At 42.8% G+C, this 22,998-nt stretch overlaps 3 protein-coding genes across 8 annotated transcripts in view; 1 reads left to right on the top strand and 2 right to left on the bottom strand.

The window, feature by feature from the left end:
* The first annotated feature begins 354 nt into the window (after positions 1–354).
* Positions 355–1,402, top strand: LOC132258696 (uncharacterized). Its single transcript, XM_059756122.1, has 3 exons — positions 355–447; positions 516–575; positions 642–1,402. Exons 1-3 carry the CDS (start codon positions 410–412, stop codon positions 1,306–1,308), a joined length of 765 nt encoding a protein of 254 aa, XP_059612105.1. The 5' UTR covers positions 355–409; the 3' UTR covers positions 1,309–1,402.
* On the bottom strand, positions 1,395–3,824 carry LOC132258688 (solute carrier family 23 member 2). 3 transcript variants are annotated; one of them, XM_059756110.1, is made up of 3 exons: positions 3,465–3,824; positions 2,913–3,206; positions 1,395–2,854 (listed from the first exon to the last, which is right to left on the bottom strand). In XM_059756110.1, the coding sequence occupies exons 1-3, from the start codon at positions 3,489–3,491 to the stop codon at positions 1,418–1,420; spliced, it is 1,758 nt and encodes a 585-aa protein (XP_059612093.1). In that variant the 5' UTR covers positions 3,492–3,824; the 3' UTR covers positions 1,395–1,417. The 3 variants fall into 3 exon arrangements, with proteins under 3 accessions (XP_059612093.1, XP_059612094.1, XP_059612092.1); XM_059756111.1 differs by having other exon boundaries at positions 2,913–3,203; XM_059756109.1 differs by having other exon boundaries at positions 2,913–3,580.
* A 472-nt stretch (positions 3,825–4,296) lies between these two features.
* LOC132258685 (serine-rich adhesin for platelets) overlaps positions 4,297–22,998 on the bottom strand; it is a 38,383-nt gene continuing 19,681 nt past the window's right edge. The window contains exons 2-16 of one of the 4 annotated variants that reach the window (XM_059756101.1): positions 18,785–18,978; positions 18,490–18,689; positions 17,727–17,944; positions 16,926–17,564; positions 16,060–16,866; positions 15,581–15,731; positions 15,244–15,450; positions 14,566–15,172; positions 14,213–14,335; positions 13,971–14,100; positions 13,770–13,894; positions 13,580–13,642; positions 12,612–12,718; positions 5,509–9,079; positions 4,297–5,303 (exon numbers count right to left, since the gene is read on the bottom strand). In XM_059756101.1, the coding sequence (XP_059612084.1) occupies positions 5,237–5,303; positions 5,509–9,079; positions 12,612–12,718; positions 13,580–13,642; positions 13,770–13,894; positions 13,971–14,100; positions 14,213–14,335; positions 14,566–15,172; positions 15,244–15,450; positions 15,581–15,731; positions 16,060–16,866; positions 16,926–17,564; positions 17,727–17,944; positions 18,490–18,689; positions 18,785–18,954 (7,185 nt within the window). In that variant the 5' untranslated portion in view covers positions 18,955–18,978 and the 3' untranslated portion in view covers positions 4,297–5,236. The remainder of the gene's footprint in view (positions 5,304–5,508; positions 9,080–12,611; positions 12,719–13,579; positions 13,643–13,769; positions 13,895–13,970; positions 14,101–14,212; positions 14,336–14,565; positions 15,173–15,243; positions 15,451–15,580; positions 15,732–16,059; positions 16,867–16,925; positions 17,565–17,726; positions 17,945–18,489; positions 18,690–18,784; positions 18,979–22,998) is intronic. The other 3 variants (XM_059756102.1, XM_059756103.1, XM_059756104.1) reach the window with 3 other exon arrangements.

Here is a 22,998-nt window from a genome sequence, read left to right as displayed (position 1 = left end):
GGCGAGAAGCACCCCCTTTTCTAGGCCGCCATTAGCAATTTTTGGTATGTCGCGGTGTCGGAAACACTCAGACTCACGCTCTTTTATCACCCGCCCCCACACGATTTAGCTACTTTTCGCACTGACACACCACACTTCACGCATCAAAGTGCACAATTGCACAGTTTTCAGGATGAATAGACACGGAATTGTAGGTAAATTTTCACTCGCAATATCACTCCACAAATGCACTCACTCGGACAAATTTTCATCGAATGACTGACATTCCAGTGTGTGACACACTTTCGGCTGGCACTCGACTGGCGATCGGCTCGTCTCGGCTTTTCGAACTTCGTCGATGAGTTATTCGATAATATACAAGGCACAAAAAGCATATTTCTTTTGCGATTTTGAGTGTGGATTTCCCACCATGTCAAAAAGATGCTGCGCCAAGACGTGCTTCAACTCGTAAGTAAACACTCCCGAGTATCAGATTCCGCAATGGATGAGCATTTATGTGGCGGCTTTGGTTGCAGGCAAGTGAATGACAAATCGGGCAAAACATCCTACTTTGGCGTCCCCAAATACGAGGAATAGTAAGCACACATCGCTTCCCACCCCCAAATCTCCACCTCCTCAAACTCTCTCTTGCTCTCTTTCAGCGCCCACAAGTGGCTCACGGCAGCCGGCCGCGAGGATCTACTCTCCAAGCCACTCATCAAGCTGGTGAAGTACTTCATCTGCTCTGACCATTTCGAACCGCACTGTTTCTATCCCGGATCCAAGAAGACGATACTGCGGAAGCAAACACACCCTCTGGAAATCCCCATTCCCACAATCTTCAAGTCAAACATCGAGAAATTCGTCCCGAAGGCGCTGCTAAACAGTCCGGAAGCATCGAGTAGAGATGAAACTGAGACAGAAGCATCATCGAAACTCACCAAGATGAAAGTCCTGAATGAGAAGATGTTCATTGCCGAGGAAGATCATCTGGAAGACACCAATCCGGACATGGTGGATTTTGAAATGCTGGAAGAAGAGAACTTGGTGAAGGACGAAGAAGATGCAGAGGAGGAAAAAGATGTATTTGCCAATGTGTGTCGTCTGTGCAGTAAAAAGATCGAGACGAATGCGTCCATTCAGTTGGTGCCGATCTTCAGGCGAAAGGACATTGTTAAGATGCTGAATGTAATTTTGCCAAATGTGATCCAGCAAGACGACGGATGGCCGCAGGACATTTGTGACCTGTGCATAGAAAAAGTGAAATTGTGCGACAGTCTTATTAATTCCTTCGTTAACGCCCAGGAAAATTTTTTGCACATGAGTTGATAAAGCTCACGAAGAGTCGGAAGACTTTTGGATCTCAAGCATGGTAAAATTTTTCCACACTTTATTATATCAGTGATTAATATAAATTGTACATGTCTAATTTGTGTCTCTAATTCCTCTTTGAGGATGGTCGATAAGTGGGCAGGAAAGGTATTTTAGATGTCCATCGACATTTCCTCAAGATATTCATGCCGTAAGGAAAATCATACGTTGAACAGGACGTATTTTCATTTCCATCCTGTGGAGAATCGTTGGAAAATGAGTTAATTTCTTTCTCCCACGCCGCGACGCCACGCTCTTCCCTTGTTCCTGGAATGATGTGATCCAGGAAGCATCCAATGACGCCTCCCACAAGGATAGAAGTGCCCAAAAGGACAGACAAAGTCGCATCGACTGTCTCATTTCCGGTTTGGATGACGCCGGGATGTTTCTGAATCCACTGGCAGAGAACCAGCGGGAAGAAGAGAGACAATCCCAGGATGTAGAGATTTCTGGCTGACTGCAGATCCACGTATTGCAGAGCTCCAAGCCCAAACGCACAAATCATACCGAACATGACACAGAAAATCCCGCCGACAACAGGATCAGGAATCATCATGAACACTGCTCCGAACTTGCTTACAACACCCTGAACAATCATGATGGCCGCTGCCCACTGTATTACTCTGCGACTGCCCACTTTCGTGATCCCAATGGCGCCCACGTTCTCGCCAAATGTGTTGGTGCCATTTCCACTGCCCCAGAGTCCGGCCAGCATCGTTCCCAAGCCCTCGACGCCGATGCCGCGATTCAGAGCGTGCGCTGGAATGCCTTTGGCGCCGCACATTCGGGAGACTGTGGGATAATAGCTGACGGACTCCACTGTGCACGCAATGACGCCGGCCAGCATGCCCAGGACGCCGGCTAGAGTGACTGTGGGGACGCCAAACTGGCCAGGATATGGCACGCGGAACCATGAAGCGTCTGTAAGGACGCGAAGACGCACATCTGTGCGAGCTTGATTGCCCGGCTCGAAGACATTGAAGAGCGTGAGGAGGCCACAGAGGCCCCACATGATGGCGATGGTCAGCAGAACGGGGAAGAGCTTGAACAGGGCGAAGGGACGAGTTTCCAGGCCATGTCCTTTGCGGTACTTCACGACAGGAATATTCACGTTCACCATCACTTGGGAGAAGAGCGTGAGCATGGCTGTTGTGCCGACGGCGATTCCCCAGTGCTTGGAAGCCGTGGTGGCGGCGTGCTCGAAGAGTGTGAGTCCCACAAGACCCACTGTCGGCACGATGGTCAGTGGCGTGATGATCTTTATGAGGCGCTCCACGAGTCCTGTGTAGCCGATGATGACTTGCACGAGAGCAGCGACTGCAATGGCCCCTGAAAGCTCCCTCATACGCACTTGCCAGATCTCTTCCTTCTCATCGAACGACATCATGGCCATGGCTTCGGGCGCTGGGCACTGCCACTGAGGCAAATGAAGGATCGCCAGTGTGGGCACGAGAAAGGAAATTGTCCCGCCCTGAACAATTGGCAGTCGACATCCCCACGTGGCCTGCAAAAAGTGGCGCGAAAGTCAATTCATCGCACAAAATTTGCAGAAAAAAACCAACCTGGAACCAAGTAACTAATCCCGTGACGAAGATCATGGTGGATATGATGATTCCACGGGCGGGATTCTCATCCTCCATGCACAACGCCGGCGTGAGGATGAAGGGAATAGACACAATGGCGCCAATCATGGTCATGTAGTGCTGAATGGCGAGGAAGATGCACAAATACCAGGGCGGAACATCGTCAATCCCGTAAGTTATGTCCATTCCTTTCTTCCCTGGTACATCCTGGGCGGGATTGTCTGTGGGTTCCGTCATTTCTCCGATGGTCAAGGCATTGGCCATGGGAATCTGCTGGTGAGAGCATAATTTGGAATGGATTATCACATCACGTGACTCAAGGTTTTGAACCCGGAAACCAAGAAATTCCGAACATTTTGGCGCGAATGCGACCAGTTGCTTTTTATCAACGACGACTGCACAAATAAATTGCATAATGCACAATCTCACTGAAAATGTTCCTATTATGTGCTCTTGACGCTTATCAATTGTTTGCTAATTACCTATCAATTTATTATTATTAGTGTGAATCGATTGTATTTAACTACTCACTGTATTTGAATGGTTTTCCTCTGCCATCACAAAAGAATCACTGCACTTTCTTCTGAGAACTTCTGAGTATGTGCTTCACTTCCGCGCATAGAACAATACTAAGGGAGCTTTTAAGTTTCTCTTCGGCTTTATATCACTGGTAGACGAAGAAATCGTTCGCAGCAGACGCTCGAGAGTGAGCAAAAACCAATAGTAAAACTGTTTGTCAACGCGAGAGAGGGAACATTTACAGTCCAGAGAGTGTTAATTAATTTGCCTTCGGCGGAAAACTGCCACATGCACGATACAGATTCAATTGACTCACTCTGAGGGAAGAAATTCTCTCGCTATCAATTCTCAATAAGATTGTTATGTGATCATATAAGTGTGACTGTGAGTAAAGAGCATTCCTCGCATTTAAGAGTGTTTAGTGATTTGTCAAGCATTTTGGCATGCTTGAAAGGTGGAAGTAAACAAACATAAACGGATCTACAGTACAATTTTAGGGGTCAAAGTCATGTTTTTGTTTGGGGAAGACTAAGTAAAATACATGAATCAGTCTATTTCACATTAATTGCCACTAATTGATAAATGCTGTGAAGAGTTTTGCTATCGATAGAATGATTGGATTAAATATATAACAAATATTCTTTCAAGTATTTTTCTTTGTTTGCTGGTCAATTGATTTTCTAAAGACCTAAAAGTAGTTTGAGAAACTCACAAAATTCAATTTGAACTTAGTTTTCTACTTACCATAAAGTTAACTTCGTGTGTTTTATCCAAAAGTACTTCAAAATCCAATGGGCGAATGTTATTTGAATAGAACTCAAAGTGAATTAATACCAATTGCTGCTTTCTAATTCTGTATATATTGGTTTATTTAAATAATATACACGTATATAAATAATTTCATGATTTTTCTCACCTCCACTCTTGGCATAAATCATATCAATTGTAAGGCTAGGATTCAAACTAATTTGAGAAGAAAAAAACATCCGCCAATCTCCAACAAACTACAAAAATTTCAATTGCATTTCTATTTCTCATTTCCAATTGTTCTACAATAGATATTAGAAATTGATTAAAATTAACAATTCATTTGATTCGTAAGGACACTAAGACTTTCATTTATTACTTCTCACTTGGCTAAGTTTACTAGGAGATATAGTTATTTTTCATCAACACATTTATTCCTCCTCTCGCGCTGAGAGGCGGGAAAAATTGCGCTAAAAACGTTAACAATATTATTGAATTATTCCTTCTCTCTTTCTCTAATCATTCTACAAATTCCCAACCACCTTCTCTTGTGCGCGATACTGCCTTTCGTTAATCTCTTTAAAACTTGCTGATTTGTATACAAAAAGAGTGTTAAAAGGTCGCTCATATAAAAATTGTCCAATGTTTTTTTTTTGGGATGTGTGAAACGCTCATTTAGGAGGACAAACGAGGCTAAGAATAAAAAAGTATCTGTTTGGAAGTTCTTTTCACGCATCCTCATGTTCAAATTTCATTTAATCTCATCAAATATATCCCAAATTGTCTAAAAAACATTATAAAAGAATAAACAGTCCCTAAAAATTCATCCACTTTAGAATATATCTTCGTGTGTATTTTAAATCTCATTCTGCCACATTTCCTGTGGTAAATGTACTTCTTTGTAATCTGTATTCTCTCTTTTGCTTACTTGTCGAATCGACATAATCTTATTTGAATGTTTGCTCTCGCAATCACGGCTTGAAGATGCAGAAACAATTGCGCCCGAAGATCACCTCCAATTGATGCTGTGGCTTCGATCAAATGTTTGTCGTTGGACTTCTGCGCGAGGGAAGAGCAGAGGATGTCCTCACGTAGAAGTTATTGCTGCAAGAAGAGAGACTGAGCTATAGAAAAACCGTTCTTAAATGGAAATTCAATGCATTTCCGAGGAGGATATCATGTCCAAGGGGAAGATACTTGGTTCCAAATATTTTGCCAGGATGCTAAAAGTATTAATGAACACACTTATGCAAATTATATCCCCTTGGACATGTCATTCTCTTCCTGGAAAAAGCTCTCAGAGTGAAACCTTGGATTGGCTCCATTCTCCACGCACTTGCCCACGAGGAGGCCTGCAGACTTCCTGCCCAGCGTCGCGTAGGTGTCAATGGGTCCGCCGCTGGCATAGGACACTCTTCGCTTCGGGCTGTAGGTGCTGTAGATGGAATTGCCCTCGCCATAGAGGCTGCTCCTGTTGCCCGGTGTGTTCTTCACCTGATAGCCGAGATCCGCCGAGTAGTTGGGCCTCCGCAGATACTCTCGCTGCGGCAGGAAGTCTACCGATCGATAACCATTCACCGGCGCCGAGTTGTGCTTGCTGCTGCTGCTTGACGAGGACGTGGTGGAGTCCGTGGGCATTCGCAGCGGCCTGTAGTACTCGTGAACTCCGCGTGAGTGATCGCCAATGGTTATTGTGGGCGACTTGATGTACTCCGGCGGACGGGATTTGGACCGCGACGTGGAGTCGCGATAGTAGTCCTTGGCCGCGGGGCCCACGATTGTGCTTACGCGTTTGGGCTTCTTCTCATTGAAGCGCGTGTAGAAACTCTTCCGTCGAATGCGGTCCACGATGCTCTCCACGGACGCTGGATGGCTGTGCTGCGGAGAAATCACGTGCACTGGATTGTGCGAGAGCTTCGTGAGCGGCGGCGGAGAGTTGACAATCAGGTGATCATCAGAGCAAACTGACCAGTCATCAAAGTACAGCTCTGGCTCGTCCGTGGGCGAGAAGAACGTGCTGGTCGAGGCGCCGCAGTCGATATCATAGGGACTCCGGCTATCTGAGGAGTAACTGGCCATGTAGTCCGACGAGGGAGTGTGCAGATGATTCTGGTTGATTTCTGTCGCGGCGGAATGGTTGGCCAAGTTGTTATTGGTGTAGTTCGTCACCTTTGGCTCAACCATTGAGTGCCTTTTGCTTTCTGGACAGCACTCGAGCTTCGTGAAGTCCAGCATAAGACCCTTCCTGTTGTTCCTGATGCGCTCCTTCTCCTCCATACTCTGTCCCATGGCGTCTCCGTTGGAATGCCTCTTCGTGACCTGAACAGCACTCGCCTCCTCGCCACATTCCGGACAATTGGGCAGACATTTCATGGGAATCTTCGTGTTCCCATTCATTTTGTCCTGCTTGCCTATCTGTTGCTTCTGCAGAGCCTCCGTTATGGTCACAATGGTGTCACTCTTGGCTCCCGTGTATGGATAAGTCTTCTTCAACTTGCTCACGAAGCCACTGGACTTGGGTCTCTCCTTCACGCCATTCATCTCCGCCTGAAGCCCCACGACATTTCCAATGCTCTTCGTATTCCTCACGCGATTCACATCCTGACTCTCCTTTTCGATCTTCTTGAACAATCCCAAGACGCGATTGACGCTGCACTTGTTGAAGGCTCCTGGCATGTCCTCCACACTCACAGCCCGCTTTATCAGGCCAGATTCTGTTATTCCTGAGCCTCTGGGCACAGATCTCTCCCTCAGATTCCGTATCATTGCATCAATCTTCGACTTCCTGTCGAGTTTATTAGCAGCTTGACTCTTGTCCTCTGCACGGGACTCTTCAGCGAGTCCTTCTGTGGTCTTTGATCTCTTCTTCTTCACCAACACCACAGGAATCTCCTCTGCATTCCCAGTTGATGGGATGTTCTCTCCCCCATTCAACACGCATTCCTTCGATTTGGACTTCTCAACGGATTTAGTAGGATTCTTCTTCTCTTTGCCTTTCGTATTCTCCTTCAGCTTCTCAAATTTCTGGCTAATGCTGTATAAGAATCCCCTGCTCTTCTTCTCAGGCGACTTCTCCCGGATCTCCTCCTGTTTGACAGGACTCTTCTCCATCTTCTCACCGTTTTCGGGCTTTGGCGGTGACTTCTTCACAACCTTCACGACTTTCTTCGTTGTTTTCGTGGCAGTGGAGCTTCCAGATTCCACCGGGGATTTACTGTTCTTCGACATCTTCTCTACTGGGGCGCTCCCATTGATTTCCATGGACTTCTTGAACTCCTTGAGTTCCTTCGGGGGTGTCAATTTTGAGTTGGGGAAGCTCTTGGGCCGCATCTGAGATTTCTCCTCCTGCACGGGCAATTGTTGAGCCTCTCTGAGCACTTCTTGCTCACTCACAAGTGCCAATTTGCTCTTATCCGGAGAGATTTTCTTCACTTTCTCCGGCTCCTTGCTGGGATAAGACTTGGGACGCATTAACTTTGATTCCTTCTTCGTCTTCTCCTCACTTGGCGGATTCTCCAGCAGGAGATTCACTGAATTTATCTGCTCTGTGAGATTCTTCACGAGATCCATTTCATTGGCAGGCAAACAGGATTGATTTGAATCTGCTTTGGCAGGAATTTTGCTCTTTGATTTCTGCTTCTTCACCTTCTCCTCCCCGGTTCTTTCAGAACTATCAGACTTCGATTTTGATTTCTTCACTTTAGTCTTGATTGGTGGCTCTTCAATCGAATTCTCCGCCTTCGCGCGACTAATGTTCTGCAATTCATTGAGAATCCTGTCTGTGAGAGAGATCTCACTGTCACAGCTTTTGGCACCTTCTGACAAATCACGAGATCGCGACAAACTCCTCCTGCGCGTACTGATGAGATCCAGGGCATTCGCCACGGGATCAGAGTTGTATTGCGGACAATTGACGAGATGCTTCCTAACCTCCGGCGTGTATTTGTCTGAGAAGTACGTCAGGCGATCCTCACTGGATTCCCTTTTGTAGCGATCATAGTCCAGCGCTCTGTCACGACTCCTTTCGCGGCTCCTCTCCCTGATCTCGCGCAGAATCTTCTGCGATTCCGCATCGCGAGACTCCTTGTCTGCCACGTAGATGCTCTCCTCGCGCGGCGTGTCGAAGAAATCAGGACGCAGGAAGCGTGAAATCCGCCTCTGGGACGATCTCCTCCTCAAGACGCTGTTGTCAGAGCTGAGAACAGGCGGAGGAGAGAGACAGCCGCCAATCGGAGGGCGTCCGTATTGCTCTTTTGTGGGGCTTATGCAAGACGATCTGGGCGGCAGAGTGTCGTAGTACCTGTACGGTGAGGGTGGCTTGTCGTAGTCACTCTTCCTGTCCACCGTCAAGTTGTCCGAATAGGGCGAGTGCGAGTAGGTCTTGTACTTATCACTGGCGTCACTCGAGTAGGAAGATCTGAGTGAATCCCTGCATCTGCTGGAGCTTCTGGACTCTTTCTCACCAGTGTCGTATCTCGTTCTGCTCAAACTGCGCCGGAAGATGCTGTCTCTGTCCAGATCTGTGGCCTTTCCGCCCAAATCTGTAACGTCTTTAATGAGATCTGGCTTCCCATCACTGATATCTCTGCCGCCACTCAAACTCCTCTTGTAAATCTTCTGATTAGCACTTTGCGACGCATTGTTCTGCATTGACAGCGTGCGCGAGAGCTTCTTGGCTTGATTGGGCGGCAACTTGGCCAACAGTTGATCTTGAACGCGCTTTGACAGCGCCGGCGTGATGCTGGACAGTGTCTCGAGATCCTTCTTCGTCAGACGCAACTGAGACAAGTCCAAGTCCGCCAGATCCAGATTCTCGCCATTGTCCACCACATCCGTGCCATCATGATCAATCCCGCCTCTCTTATACTTATTCTTCGGCCCTGGAAGAAGAAATGATGGCAACCTTCAATACCATCTCAACAAGCGTAGCTTTCTCTGGTATATTCATTCTTCGCGTCTCATGTTTCGACTTTTGGCAACTCTGCGCATAAATCATATTGTTCATGGTTCAGCGAGATAAGGATAAATTTGTTTAAAGAAATATTCAAACAGGAAGAAAAAAAAACATTCCATTTACTTACTTGCACTCAAAACAACTTTCATTTACACGTTCAACAGCAATTTTTTCCTCTCTTTTTGCCTCATTTTTTTCTACTGCCTCATTCTCTTCATTTCTCTGTGAGGATGAGGATTCGTGATGGGTGCAAGAATTGTTTGTATAACGAAAACACACGTTCCAGAAGTTGGTTAAACACCAAAGAAACAAATTGATGAAAAGTGCTTCACGTTGCATATGAAATTTCTTTGTGCACTTGTACGCAAAGGAAACATAACCGTGACAAATCATTAGAAAACAAGCACTATTTTTACCGATGGAACTCTCTTGCTTTAGTCAAACAGTATTTTGAACAAGAAATTTGTCCGTAACTATCATCAAAAGTTTATTACAGAAGGGAAACTCATTAATTGTTCTCTGACTGTTTGACTAAGTAAAAGTCAAGTTCGTCAAATTGCAAATTGTTCATTGCATCTACAATAAACACAACACGCACACACGATCACATTGAAGTAGATAAAACACAAGTATAATAAATCACACTGAAAATTGTTGATGCATATTGAGCCAGACACAAATTAATAAAATAACAGTTTTTCGAAAGAGACAATTTTGCATTTGATTGGGAACGAAAAAATTCGCCCAAAAATTGAGTTATTCTCTCCTGTGCGCCGTTGCACAGTAAAATCAAAAAACCAAATGCAATTTTTAAATCTCACCCCGTTGAAATAGAAACTGAGTGGAAAAGAGAACACCGAAAATTGTATATTTTATGCAAAATTGTCCCTTTTTGATCACAAAAAAACTCTCGCTCTTTCTCTCTCTCTCTCTCTTTCAAAAGCATTGGCGCGCTGCATTCTTCGTGAAAGCTTCACGTGATGGGAATTTTAAACTGAAAAAGGTGTTTTTTTTGTGTGAAAAACGTTTAAAAAAATAAAAAGAAAACTCACGTGCTTTTCTTGACATTGCGCAGCACTCGCGAAGGTAGTGGAGTAGTAGAGTGGTAGTACACATTTTCAATAGTGGTAACTGAGAGGTAGTATAATTACGGTTTCGGTCGTGAAGGTAATTTGTTAGAGCGCGCGCATTATTTTCTGTACAAATTCTCTTTCTCAATTCAAATGCATTTTTGTTTTCTATTCTTTTTTGCATTCATTCTGACCGCTGTTCGGTGTTGGTTGTTGTGATTGTTGTTGTCGTTTGAGATTCATTTCGCGGGGATTTTGAGCATGCGAATCCCACTGCAAGCACAAATTGTACATTTCGGATAAAGTAGAGTTAAGAGGATTTTGTGGGCACAAACACAAAAAAATGTCATCTAATCACAAGCCTACAAGTAAACAAGAGTTTAGTCCAATTAATCTTTCTCTCATTCGCAACGCTGGGGAATTACAATACGGAAAACATTACAAAAAGTCTGTATTAGGACCGAAAAAATGAGGAGAAAATATTTTTGCAGCAAAAGTGCGTGTCAAACTTTGTCATTTCGAATTGAGTTAATAAGAGTATAAAAAAAACGACAAATTCTTGGTTACATCAAATTGGATTAAAGATTGTAAGGAAAAAAAAATTCATCAATTAAACTATGAACGAAAATACATTTTTCTCCAATTGTATTCTTTTCTCAAATCAAAATACTTCATGATTCATTTCGGAAAGAAGACTTTGAAGAAAGATTCGAAAAGAACTTCAGCCAAATAATTTCTCTTTTGACGAGCGGGAAAAGAACATTTTTTGAGAGAAAATTCAATTGTCAGAAAAGTCAATTCAAAAGAATAAAAACAAATTTCTACATTCAACAGAAACAAGTAAAAAAGTAGATCAATTGTCAAAAAGAAAATAAAAAAAACGACTAATCAATGCGGTCTTTCAATGTATAGAAATATTCCATGTGATAAAATAATAAGAGAAAAAACACTACGGCACAACAATCAAATCGGTTAATTGGTAAGAGTGATTATTCAGCTTTTTTTTAATCAAAGAAAAATTAATCAAAAAAGAAAAATGTCTGTGCGTATCGTTTTTGGAAACAGAAAATGTACAAGAATTGTAAATTCACGGCAATATTCCATCAGAATCACTGCGGATTCCACAATGTTTTTTTCACCCGAAATAAAGAAAAGGACTCTTTTTCGAAAATTTCAAAAAGATATTTATTGAATTTAATATATTATTTTCGTTCATGATATAATTTTTGTTGCTTATGTTTTATATAAACATTTACAAAGAAATACAATATGATTAATAAATTTTGAGACTAAAATATTAACTAAAAAATGTTTTAATATCAACGTCAACAAACTACTTTTAAATTAAAAAAAATTAAATAATAAAAAAAACTGCAACAGTAGAAATTCCATATTAAATATGTTTTTCTGTATACGATGGTTCTTTTTTTCACTTCTTTTTGTCTAAAAATCTTTCAATTTCTTTTCTAATGTTGTCTACTATTTTTTATTATATATTTTGTAATAAAAGTTATGTGTTTTTAAAGATATATCATCATTCTTTTTTACGGTGTATGAAGGAAAAATGGGCCAAAAAACAAAAAAAGAAACTTCAACTCTCTTTCTAAATAGAAAAAATATCAATATTCTATCAATTCTAGATTAAACAACAAAATTGCATTCAATATAACAAATCTAAGAAGATAAAAGTGATAGAATTTATGGCAAAAGAGACACAATTTCAAAAAAGGAGAAAGTGCAAAATGATTGTAAGATATCAAAAAATGTAACTTGATTATTATAAAATTCTCCTTCAGCGCCCAAAAAGTTAAAGACGTGAAATATTTGATAAAATCGAAAGTAGCGATAAAGATTAAAAAGATGACATTGCTTGAAAAAATTGGGTTATTGAGATACATTTCAAAAATAAGACTAGAAATAGTTTTGATTGGCACAAAAATAGTACAAAAAAATTTTAAGTGGGACTCATTCTAAAATGCATTCTTGCAAAAATAATCAAGATTATAAATCGCTACTTTTTTCCCACTCTGTACACAAAATCGAAAATATTCCTTCATACTTTCATTTCCATCTTCACTGTGATTTTCGTATGATGTCTTCTCTTCTCAAACAAAATCAATAAAAAAAAATAAGAAAACTATGTCAAAAATAAAATCAAAAATATGTCTGAATGAAACCAAAAAAAAAAATGTGATGATTGAAATCACTGATGTTTTCTCAATGCCAAATCAACTTCTTTCAACAAAATCAAATCAAAGTTAAGGTAAGAGAAGAAAAGTAAGATAAAAAAAACGTCTCAAAAGAATTTGTGAGAAAAACACGGTCGGAAAACGGAAAATAAAACAAAATCCGAGAGATTTTACTTGGAGAAAAATTGACGATAGTCACCTCTTGGCAGAGTGGCTCCTGTTGAGCGCGAGAACATTGAGTCAATGTCGGCCGTCAGGTCACGGGTCATGCTAGTTCGCCACGGATGACCGCCATTGTTGAGGCGACTGCAAGAGATACAACAGAACATGGGAGAGATGATAACAATTTATCCGCCCTCACAGCAAAATCAATACATTTCACCCACTATTAGCAATTGAAAATGTACACACAGTCTCTCGAAGACCATTTATTCCGTGTTTTTACTTTTGACACAACTTTTATAGATCCAATTCACGCCAAATCACACTTCAATTGCTCAATTCGGTGCATGACTAATTATTTTGCAATTATTTGAGAAATAAGTGTGTTTTTTACACGCAACTAATAAATATTTACAGCAGATAATGTGAGTCAAATTAACTCTTTAAAGATTGATGAGATAAATTAACACACATTCTGCATAGATGTAATTTTTATTGGAAAATTCTCATTTAGCTTCTGTTTGAGTGGAGAAAAAAGCACTCAATATTTACGGCTTTCAAATTAAATACTTTTAATCTAAATGTCAACAAGGGTAAAACAGCATGAAATTCAAACAACTGCATTAAATGTGCAATAAAAACAGCATCTGGAACTCGATTAGTTCTTTTTATTGACATTCTATGAAGATAGGAAAACAAGGAGAATATATTTACAATTGCTTCACATTTGTTTCACTGGTCTTTAAAGAGTTAAATCATGGATATTGGTGCATCCGGAGAAAATGTCTGTGTGTGCATTTCGATGGTTTAATGGGCATGAGAGCAAAGCCAATTTGGCCACCCGCAGCATGTTACCAGAAATCTCTTATTATTCGCAAAATTAACCACATTTTCCCAACCCCGTGTGAAAGGCAAAAACCAATAGAGAGGAAATTGTTCGTTCGTTCTTTCTGTTTTCTTTTTTTTTTTCTTTCAATTATTGGAAGAAGCAAATAAAACACTTACGTTACTTTGGTTTCAACTGTTTCACTCCTATATGAGTAACTTTGGTGAGATGGGTGAGTGGTACTGAGAAATGGTTATTGTTTTAGTCAATTGTTCCAGCAAATAAAAACGCCATTAGTATGAGATAAAAAATAAACCAGAAGGCAAAGTCTCCAAATGGTTGATTGACTGTTAAATGCAGACAACTCACCTGCCGAACGGATCGTGATGCCAGAAGGGACTGTGTCCCTGTCTCAGGTTGCTCATAAATCTCGAACTTGGGAAGCCCGATGTTGTTTCGTTGTTCACATTTATCCGATTTGTCAGGGCACGCACCTAATATTGTGTGTAAACAGAAAACAAATTTGTGACAAGGGTACAAAAACAGTCTATACAAATTGTGTTGTCATACTCGTTGCAGTAGAGTTGAAAAGAGATTCTCTGCTGTGAGAATTTCAAATCCATCCTCGTCGTCATCTTCGCCGGAACTTGCAGAATCCGCTGAAGGATCCTGATTTATCTTCTTCACAGGACGAGTACTCCTGTGCACAAGAGACAAATCACACACAAATACATTTCAGCTCAAGATATTCCGAGAACATTTTCACCTCTTCACGTGGAATGTGAAAAATGGGAAGGGAAATCAATTCTCACCTCAGACGATGCATAGAATGAAATCTCGGCTCATCCGTGTCACTCTCCTTAGTCAGTGATGTGTGACGATGGAGCTTGTTGAATAGCGAATCCTCCTCGGAATCGCGCTCACCCAGCAATGACCTGAAAGTGTAAACAATTTTTCAATACGCCTCACGGAAACAAACTTCATACAAGTGAAGAATATTGATAAGCTTTCCATAGAACAACTTTGAATTCAGTGAAAGCAAGACGATCAAATCCAGAAGGATTTCCATGAATCCTTACATGTATTTAAGGACTTGAGGGCTGAAGAGCTGCATCAGCAACTGATGGAGTTTTAATAATTCACACTTGCAAAGTGGATAACTTACCCAAGTCTCTTGGTGCGACTCGCTGTGCTCCTAAATGTCGAGCCACTGGCAGTGGATTCCGACGGCTCAAGACTGCCAGCTCGCGGAGTAATGTAGCCGCCACCTTCCACCGCGATGGGAATGATGAATTCCCTGGGGCTCTTTTTAATCGGCTGATTTGCTCCGCCCGCCACGTTCTGTTGACTCTGCGTGGCCGACGTGGTTGTCGTTGTCTCCGTGTCGGACTCATTCGTCGACTGGCGCGAGAGCGATGCTGCCCGGAAGGGATTGGAAGATGTTGTCGTCTTGATGTAATTCGAGGGACGGGCAATTGGCACGAAGTGCTCCTTCGCCTGCGGCTCCAGGCTCATGGCACGCTGATGGAGTGACAATGGACTGTAGGGTGTTGAATGTTCACGAATGGGTGCACTTCGCAAATCCGGCATCTGATGCTGCATCTCAGTGGAGAAGCGCATTCCCGTATCTGGCTTGCTGCTCGTCGTCTCCAGGGCCGTGTCCGGCTTCACCTTGCGCCGCGGCAGAGTGGCAGATTTCAGGACAATTTCCGCACGTGACGTCTTCATTGTGCCCTCACTCGGAGTCTCCGGTTGAGTGGTAACGGCCACAGCTTCACATGGAGCGACATAAACAATCCAATTAATCTCCAGCTCATGCAATTGAAAACAAAGTCTCTCTTACGTTTCGCCAGTGAGGCAGTCAGAGGCTCCTTGTCGAAAGTCCTCTGTTCCGGAGTTGATACTGAAAATGTGGCCGTCCTCACATCACTTGGATCCGGTCCAACTTGCAGGCGCATCGATTTCTTCTCACTTCCCGTCGCCGATGGCACCACACTTCCCGATATTGACCGTCCATTGATGCCAAACGGCACAGGCGGTTTGCGAATACCTGCAAAAAAGTCACCCACCCGGAAAAGAGACCAACCATTAATATTCACTATATGTCACGAGCAAAGAAAGGAGTGAAAGTGTGCTCAGTGTATCTTCTGTGTGTTGAGGAAGAGGGGTCATTTTCGTACCCATGCATAATCTTCCAGGCTGTATGGCATTACCAATTATTTCTCTGGCATTCTTCAGTTTTCGCTGACGCTCGGCATTCTCGTCAGAAACAGCCACATTTTCAGTCTTGGCACATAGTTGATCAACATCAGGATTCGATTCATTTCGAGCCTGTGGAGAATTAAGAAATTTTCAATACCATCCAATGCTCGCAAAACGATCTTATTGGAAATTTTTCATGAAAAGCCAATGTTATGATGAAGATTATGGGGGGGAGAATGTGAAGAAGGAAAATAAACCAATTCCTCCTTTCAATATAAATAATGAATAACATCGTAATAAGGATATTGCTCGTATTTCCGAGACGTGCGCCATTTGAATGAGCAGCACGTCAAAGAGAGAAGCCCGAGGGTAAGGAATGAAATTACAACTATTACAGCGGAGCTCATATAAGATGAAGTAATAGAATTTGAGCTCTTTGTTGTACAGAAAATGTCACCTGATTGAGCAGTGCAATTGAATTTTCCATCGACCTCCTCGCCTCCTCCAGTGAGAAGCTCTGCACCGAGCCTTTCGAGTCGCTGCTCTGCAAATCATCTGGGCTTGACTTATTCACTCCCGACTTCAGCACACTCTCTGCATTCTCACTCTTCGCCTCCTCACTCTGCTGCACTGTCTGGGATGTCGTCTCCTTCTCCACGCACTCCGCCACCGGCACGGAAGCACGACGCTCCGTGTCTCTCTTCACGCCGGGCACCACAAACTTCTTCGCTCTATCACTCGCTTGATTGGCCATATTTTGGAATTTTTCCGCCGTCTCGAAAATACGTGAGCGCCGTCTTTCCGTCGGCTTCGTGAGACTCTCATCGGGAAGGCTGTTCTTGCGCTCAGGCGGTGTCGTCACCTCCTCATCGGCTACTTCCTTAATTGTCGCTGCCAAATCCGCCGTCTTGTTCTTACTTGCCGTCTTCTTCACCACCTTCACGGGCGTCTTCTCCTTCACCGCCTCCTCCTCATCCACCTTCGCTGGCGATGTCTTCTTCTTCACCACCTTCTTCTTCTCCGGACTGCTCTCCTTGCTAGCAACTTCCTCCTTGATATCCGCCAGCACCTCACCAGCTGCAGGCTCTTTCGCTTTCTCAGCAATTGCCTCAGGTTGACCCTCAGCCATTCCGGGATCAACGTCCATCGCCTCCACTATAGTCAGAGATTCATTCCTCAGGTTATCTGTGGGCTTCTCCTTCTTCTTTGCACCTGTTGCATTCTCCATGGATACCGTCGTCTCCAGTTTCCGCTTTGGTTGCGCCTGAAATGTCACCGACAGTTATCAGAAAACTTTACCTTGCTGACGTAAGTGAAACTTACAGGACTCTCGGCTGGGGTGATTGTCCTCGTTGGCGAGGGCATCAAAGCTGCTTCTCCACCCGCTTGAACCATATCGATAATCCTCCTCTCAGCTTCAGTGCTGGCCAAGTCGATGATTGATCCAACTGAATGACTTCTTGTCACGCGATCTGTGGACTTGCCATCCTCTACGCCGGGCACCACAAGCTGATCCGCCGTCACGGAAGACGGCGCCAGAGAAAGAAGAACATCCAATCGCACGGGTGTTTGGTTGGCCAGCTCTTCGGCCAGATCCAAGCACGACTCCTGATAGCCCTCATTTACCCACCAATGATTGCAAATCTGCTCAATGGTCGCTCTCCGCTGCGGACACACTGTCAGCATCTCGCGGATCAGCGGCGATGCTGGCGAGGGCTTCTTCGGCTCATAGTAATCACCCTGACTGATCTGTTTCACCAGCCGCTTGAAATTGGAGCCGTCGAAGGGCATGGCGCCGTACACGAGCGTGTACAGCAACACCCCAAGAGACCAGCAATCCACCTCCGGGCCCTGATACGGCGTCCCCTTGACGATCTCCGGCGAGGCGTACAGGGGCGAGCCGCAGAATGTCGCCAACAGTCTTTGCTCGTCGAACACATTGGACAGACCAAAGTCTGCAATCTGCAAAAATAGACACGCACAGTCGGCGTTCGATTAATGGGTCGTTTATTTTGACACGCGGCCATTGATTCATTCCACACACACCGCACATATCCATCCACTGGACGGTGCGCGATGTGCGCCAGAGAATCACAGTCCGAGAGAGCAAGAAATCAAAAATACCTTTGCGTTGCCATTCTCATCCAAGAGAATATTCTCTAATTTAAGATCACGATGGCATATCTTGTGCTTGTGACAGTAGTAAACAGCTGTTGCGATTTGTCTGAACACCCGACGAGCCTCCTCCTCGGACAGCACCTTCCTCTCCGACAGATAATCATACAGCTCACCACCCGCCGCAAATTCCATGACTAGCACCATCTTCTCACGATTCTCAAATACTGCAGAACAAGACAAGGGGCATTGTCAGACGAGGAAATACTTTCTTTTTGCCACGTAAAATGACTCCATTTGCCATCATCATTTCAGCAATCACGCGCCCCATGCCCAAAGGAATTCCTTCGCCAACACCAATCGAAGAAGAAAGTAACACAAGAAACGAATTCCTTGCCAGAGGGAACGGAAAAAAAACTACATGGAATTCAATGGGAAAACGAAATTTCTCACACCAAACACATTCTTTTGGCACCTTTCCGTGCACAAGGTATAAAATATTTCCCTAGTGTTATTCCTTCACACAATTTTCTAGCACGACATCCAAAGCTCAAGAGCAAAAAAGGGCACAGAGAACCCTCAAGAAATACCGCCCGTAATCGACGCTCTTTCGCCACCCCCGCGCACACGTTAGGAAACACACTTTCTCCCGTGGCGAAATTGTGAATTTTATGGACACCTTTCATGTTGGCTGAGCATTAAAGGGCTCAAAAGATGTGCTTTTTCCAGGGTAAATTTATACGGAAAATTCAGGTCTTTCATGTAAACTTACCTTCGTAAATGTGAATAATATTGGGGTGTTGCACAGAACTCATGATCTGCACCTCACGTCGGATCCTTATGAGATCCGCTTCAGTTTCAATCTTGCATTTCTTAATCGTCTTTATGGCCACCTCCTGACTAGTCTCCTTGTTGATGCCGAGCTGCACTTTGCCATAAGTACCCTGTCCCAGTTTCTTAATTATGTCGAACCTGTGGCGAACACACATTGCAGGATATGCCATTAAATTTTCGACACACACACTACTTGTAGGAAGGAAGGGAGTTGTGATAAATTGCCCACATACCTCTGTCGAAGTTTCTTCCTGTGATTATTCAACTTAACAGTTCCTGTATTCCCGATACCACTCATTATATTGTCCACAGCAGCCTGGTTGGGGAAGCCAGTTGGTGCTGTCGTTTGAGGTGTTGGCAGGGCATTTGCCGCTCCTGCCTCCGTTGATTCTCCGACAACCATTTTCCTCACTTTCTTCTACCAGTCCTGCAATTAAATAGGAGTGGATGACATACCATTAGAACTACTGCAACAGGAATAAAGTGCTGCTGTTAAATGCGAAGTTAAACACAATTGAGCACTGATATTATAAAATTGGCACACGTGTACGGGTATAATTGCCAAGAACCTCAACTACATTGCGAGCCTTTCCGTTTTCTCTGCCCTCTTCACTTTTTTCCCCTCTCTGCTCTCCTTTCAATTAACACTAACAATTGTCTGCGCGATTCTGCAGACATTTTCCCGGCTTGATGGATGTCTCGAGAAGATATAAAGGGGAGAAGAAAAACAAGAAAAGCGCCAGTAATATTAGATACTTTTTCATTCAAGTCTGATTGAGACTGTCTTTCTGATCAAATAGATGGTCAGAAAGACAATTTTCCCATTTCCTTCATCCTCCATTATCATTTTGCCACAATATCGTACCCAGAGCATCCTTCGAGACAAATGAGAATTCTAATTTAGATACAATGAGGAGAGTGTGAAAGGGAGACAAATTCATTCTCGACTAATAAAGTTCATATACGGATTTTTTTTGCCTTCTTCGCACACACTCTATTATTCCATTATTTTTATCATCTTCCTTCGCCCTCGAAGGAATGAAACTTGAGCATATATGAAATCTATTTCCACAACACTGCGAACAGTCGCAAAAGGGAAATTCTTAGGCTTATGGCAGAATTTCCGACCGAGGAAAAAGCAAACCATCTAAATACAGAGTTGTGTTGGAGATTTAATGAAGAACTGAGCCTTCTACGTTATCATCAATCTGTTGCAGTGGCAACTCGAAAAGACATAAAACCCAGAGAGATTGCACGACAGAAAAAGGACACAAGCCCACATAAAAAAGATTCTACGGGAATGCCTTCGCTCTCTCAAACCAACCTAATCCCGCGCGCTTATGTGATAACAAACACCAAAGAGGAAATACACCTATAAAAAAGACACGAGACACCAAAGTATGTGGGATATATTAATAAAATGTCTCCATTCCACCCTTCTTTGCCTCCAGCAACCCGCCTTTTCGCTTCATATCTCGTGCCAAGTTCATCCTTTTGCCCTCTAGAGAGAATACAACTTTTACCAACTTTCACCCACCCACATATTTTGGGGTGTCTCTCAAAAAAAAATGTATACACACGACAAAGAGATGATGAGGACAGAAAAAAACCTGTTAGCATGTGATTTGAGAAAAGTTAAATAAAAAGTGTCGCCAAAATGGATTGATTCGTGTGTGTTTGGCGCAAAAAAGACCAGCAACAGAAAATAAAAATTCCCTCACTCTCTCTCAATTTGAGATGTTATTTTTGCAAAAATAATATGTCACGGCAGAAGAAAAAACATGTAGTATAATCTTATTCAGCACACAGACGGTTTTCACTCTCCTCAGGGTATAATTTAATAGAGTCAAAAGAGGCCTCACGGTTTCTCACTCCTCCGCGCCGCGCGCCGAAAAGAGGAAAAGACATTCCTGTATAAATATTCTAAATTCCACACTCACTCTTGTGTGTTGTGTGGGGAAAATTTCCTGATGCCGACGGAAATTTTGCAAAATAAATAAATTAACATACACTTAATATATAGATTATAATTGTGACAAGTGTGTGAGTATATAAATGCACCATCATTTTCATTTCTTTCACCATTTGTTCGACTCTCGCGCGCAGAGAGAAAATCTCATAAGAGAAATGATTAAGGCGCGTTTTCCCGCCCACGGTCGACACTTCTTTTCCCCATTTCCTCTCTCTCTGTCTTTTATTCCGCATTCACACGCCAAATCCCTTAATCCTCCGAACATTAACGCATTCTCTGAATATTTCCCGCTCATTCGGTAATATTAGAAGGAAATATAATAATAAATCAAATTGATATTCATATATTCCTATCATTTTCCACATGCTTCCCGGTCTCGCGTTATTCACCAAAGCTCTCTCTCTCTTCAAAATACCCGGCGTCTTACTATTTTGCGGAAGAGGCATTGAAGACAGCACGAGCAGAAAATTGAAGTCCCTCTCGTGTGCCTTCCCACCAAAATCTGAATATGATTAATCTTAATTCTGAATTACTTTGGAGAGGGATTCTTAAGGAGCACCAAGTTATTCACTATTCACATCTATATCACTCGTCCCTTTTGCATAAATCCACCTTCTTTACATTCCCTAATAAATTCTTCCTCATGCCCAGACGCTATGGAATCACAGTAGCGTTGAGATAGACATAAACAGCACGCATTTAATATATATTGTAATTTACCACTGTTCGGAGCTTGAATTTATTGCAAACCATAGAAGTATTTTGTTTTACTTTAAAACACACAATTTTTCCCTTTCAGGCACAGTGCACACAATCTACCACCTCTCACTGTTCATCGGAGACGACCTCGAGTAATGACGAGGAGTGATTTCAAAGTTTAATAGAGGGACATTACGGAGTGAACCTCTCATTGATGTGGTGTGTATTTCACAAGTAAAATTGAAAGCATCATGAATTTGCCCACATAATTGCTTCTCTCTCTCCCATCGAAGAGTCACCAATCAACGTAACGAGATTGTAGAGCACTTGATATTAAGGAGATCAATGATCTCACTGTCACACTCAATGACACTCAAGCTGGGGAAAATGCTGGGAAAATTTGCACAGTGTAACTCAATGGAAATATGTATACCCGAAAAAAGCCCGATGATTCGGTGTTATTTCATCTATTCTCTCCACATTCACGTCTTTTTCTTCAACATCAGCACGCCAGTCGTGGTGATTTGCATGCAAATTGCCCGATTCTGTGTCTCTCTTGTCTTGCACTATATTGTCCAACGCCGCACAGAATTAATCCACCATGATTTTGTTGTAGGAGCACCACTTGAAAACTGTAAAATTTTCATCAACACGAAAAGCACACTCAAAGCTCTCTATTTCTCTTTCTCTCTCCCCACTTTTTGCCGTCCATCATTTACATCACCAATCGCATAATCAGTCATTAATGATGCATGGAAATTCAATATTCGATTACATCTATAGGGATGGTTTTTTATTCACGTGACGCGACTAACAAAATCACCATATTTTTACCCAGGAATATATGTTATGCTATATAACTACACGATGTGCACGAGTATTTTATATAAATTACTAATTAACACAGTTTTTTCCCACCCCACATTTTTTTTAAATGTACAGCAGGAGTGATTTTAATGGTCACACAGAGGAAAAAAAGAACTATTTCAACTTCCTCAGATTTATTTTTACCATCATCACGAACACAGAGTTACGCGTATTTTTTGTCTTCCTCATACTCGCGCTTTTTTTCATGTTTGCCAGTCTCTTTGCTTCAAAGAGAAAACTGGTACATATCGCTGATTAACAATTTATTTTTAATTTTCTGTGTCATGCTTCCGATATTTTACACACAATTTACATTGGATGACTCCTAAATCTTTCACTCTAAATCACAGTTTTAGCCTCTCGCCACATTTTGCAGGCTTGTCGCAAAACCGCTGCGAGCATGAAAAACATGGTGGAAAATTTGCCACACATTTACACACAACTTTACATCACAACACTCCGTCACAGTATTTAGCCGCACATCTAATCAGTCTCTAATATAATTGATTACGTCTAAATCACAATAATTTATTAGCATCCAGCGAATGGCTGACAGAGAGATTTGACGGAGAAGAAAGTTGGTTATAACGGATAGATGAGGAAATTCAATAATTGTGTGTTGACACCCAATGAAACTCCGCGCGCGCGTTCAATAAACTGACGAAGAAGCAGCCAGCAGAGACACACGAGAGTGCGTAGAAATTGGTTTTTGTGTTGAAGACTTAAAATAAACTAGAAAGGGAATGTGATATTTTCGGCTGAGATTTTCGTCTATAATAATAATACCGAAGGAGAGAGATCGGGGAACAGGGTGATGCCGCAGAACCCGCACATTCAATTGCAATTGCCTCAAGTCCCAATTAAATTTCCCTCCACTAATGTAACACACGAGGGAGAGATCATAGGCAA

This window comes from Phlebotomus argentipes, unplaced genomic scaffold (genome assembly GCF_947086385.1).
Source record: "Phlebotomus argentipes unplaced genomic scaffold, Phlebotomus argentipes genome assembly scaffold_4, whole genome shotgun sequence".
Taxonomy (NCBI): domain Eukaryota; kingdom Metazoa; phylum Arthropoda; class Insecta; order Diptera; family Psychodidae; genus Phlebotomus; species Phlebotomus argentipes.
The sequence above is the reverse complement of the archived record's forward strand: the minus strand, read 5'-3'. Positions and strand labels throughout refer to the sequence as shown.

Excerpts from the sequence above, each read along its gene's own strand:
- LOC132258696 (XM_059756122.1), top strand. The coding sequence starts at position 410 with ATGTCAAAAAGATGCTGCGCCAAGACGTGCTTCAACTC. Across the intron at positions 448-515 it reads GCCAAGACGTGCTTCAACTC|GCAAGTGAATGACAAATCGG; the intron begins GTAAGTAAACAC and ends CTTTGGTTGCAG. Across the intron at positions 576-641 it reads GTCCCCAAATACGAGGAATA|CGCCCACAAGTGGCTCACGG; the intron begins GTAAGCACACAT and ends GCTCTCTTTCAG.
- LOC132258688 (XM_059756109.1), bottom strand. The coding sequence starts at position 3,347 with ATGCAATTTATTTGTGCAGTCGTCGTTGATAAAAAGCAACTGGTCGCA. Across the intron at positions 2,855-2,912 it reads GATTAGTTACTTGGTTCCAG|GCCACGTGGGGATGTCGACT; the intron begins GTTGGTTTTTTT and ends CACTTTTTGCAG.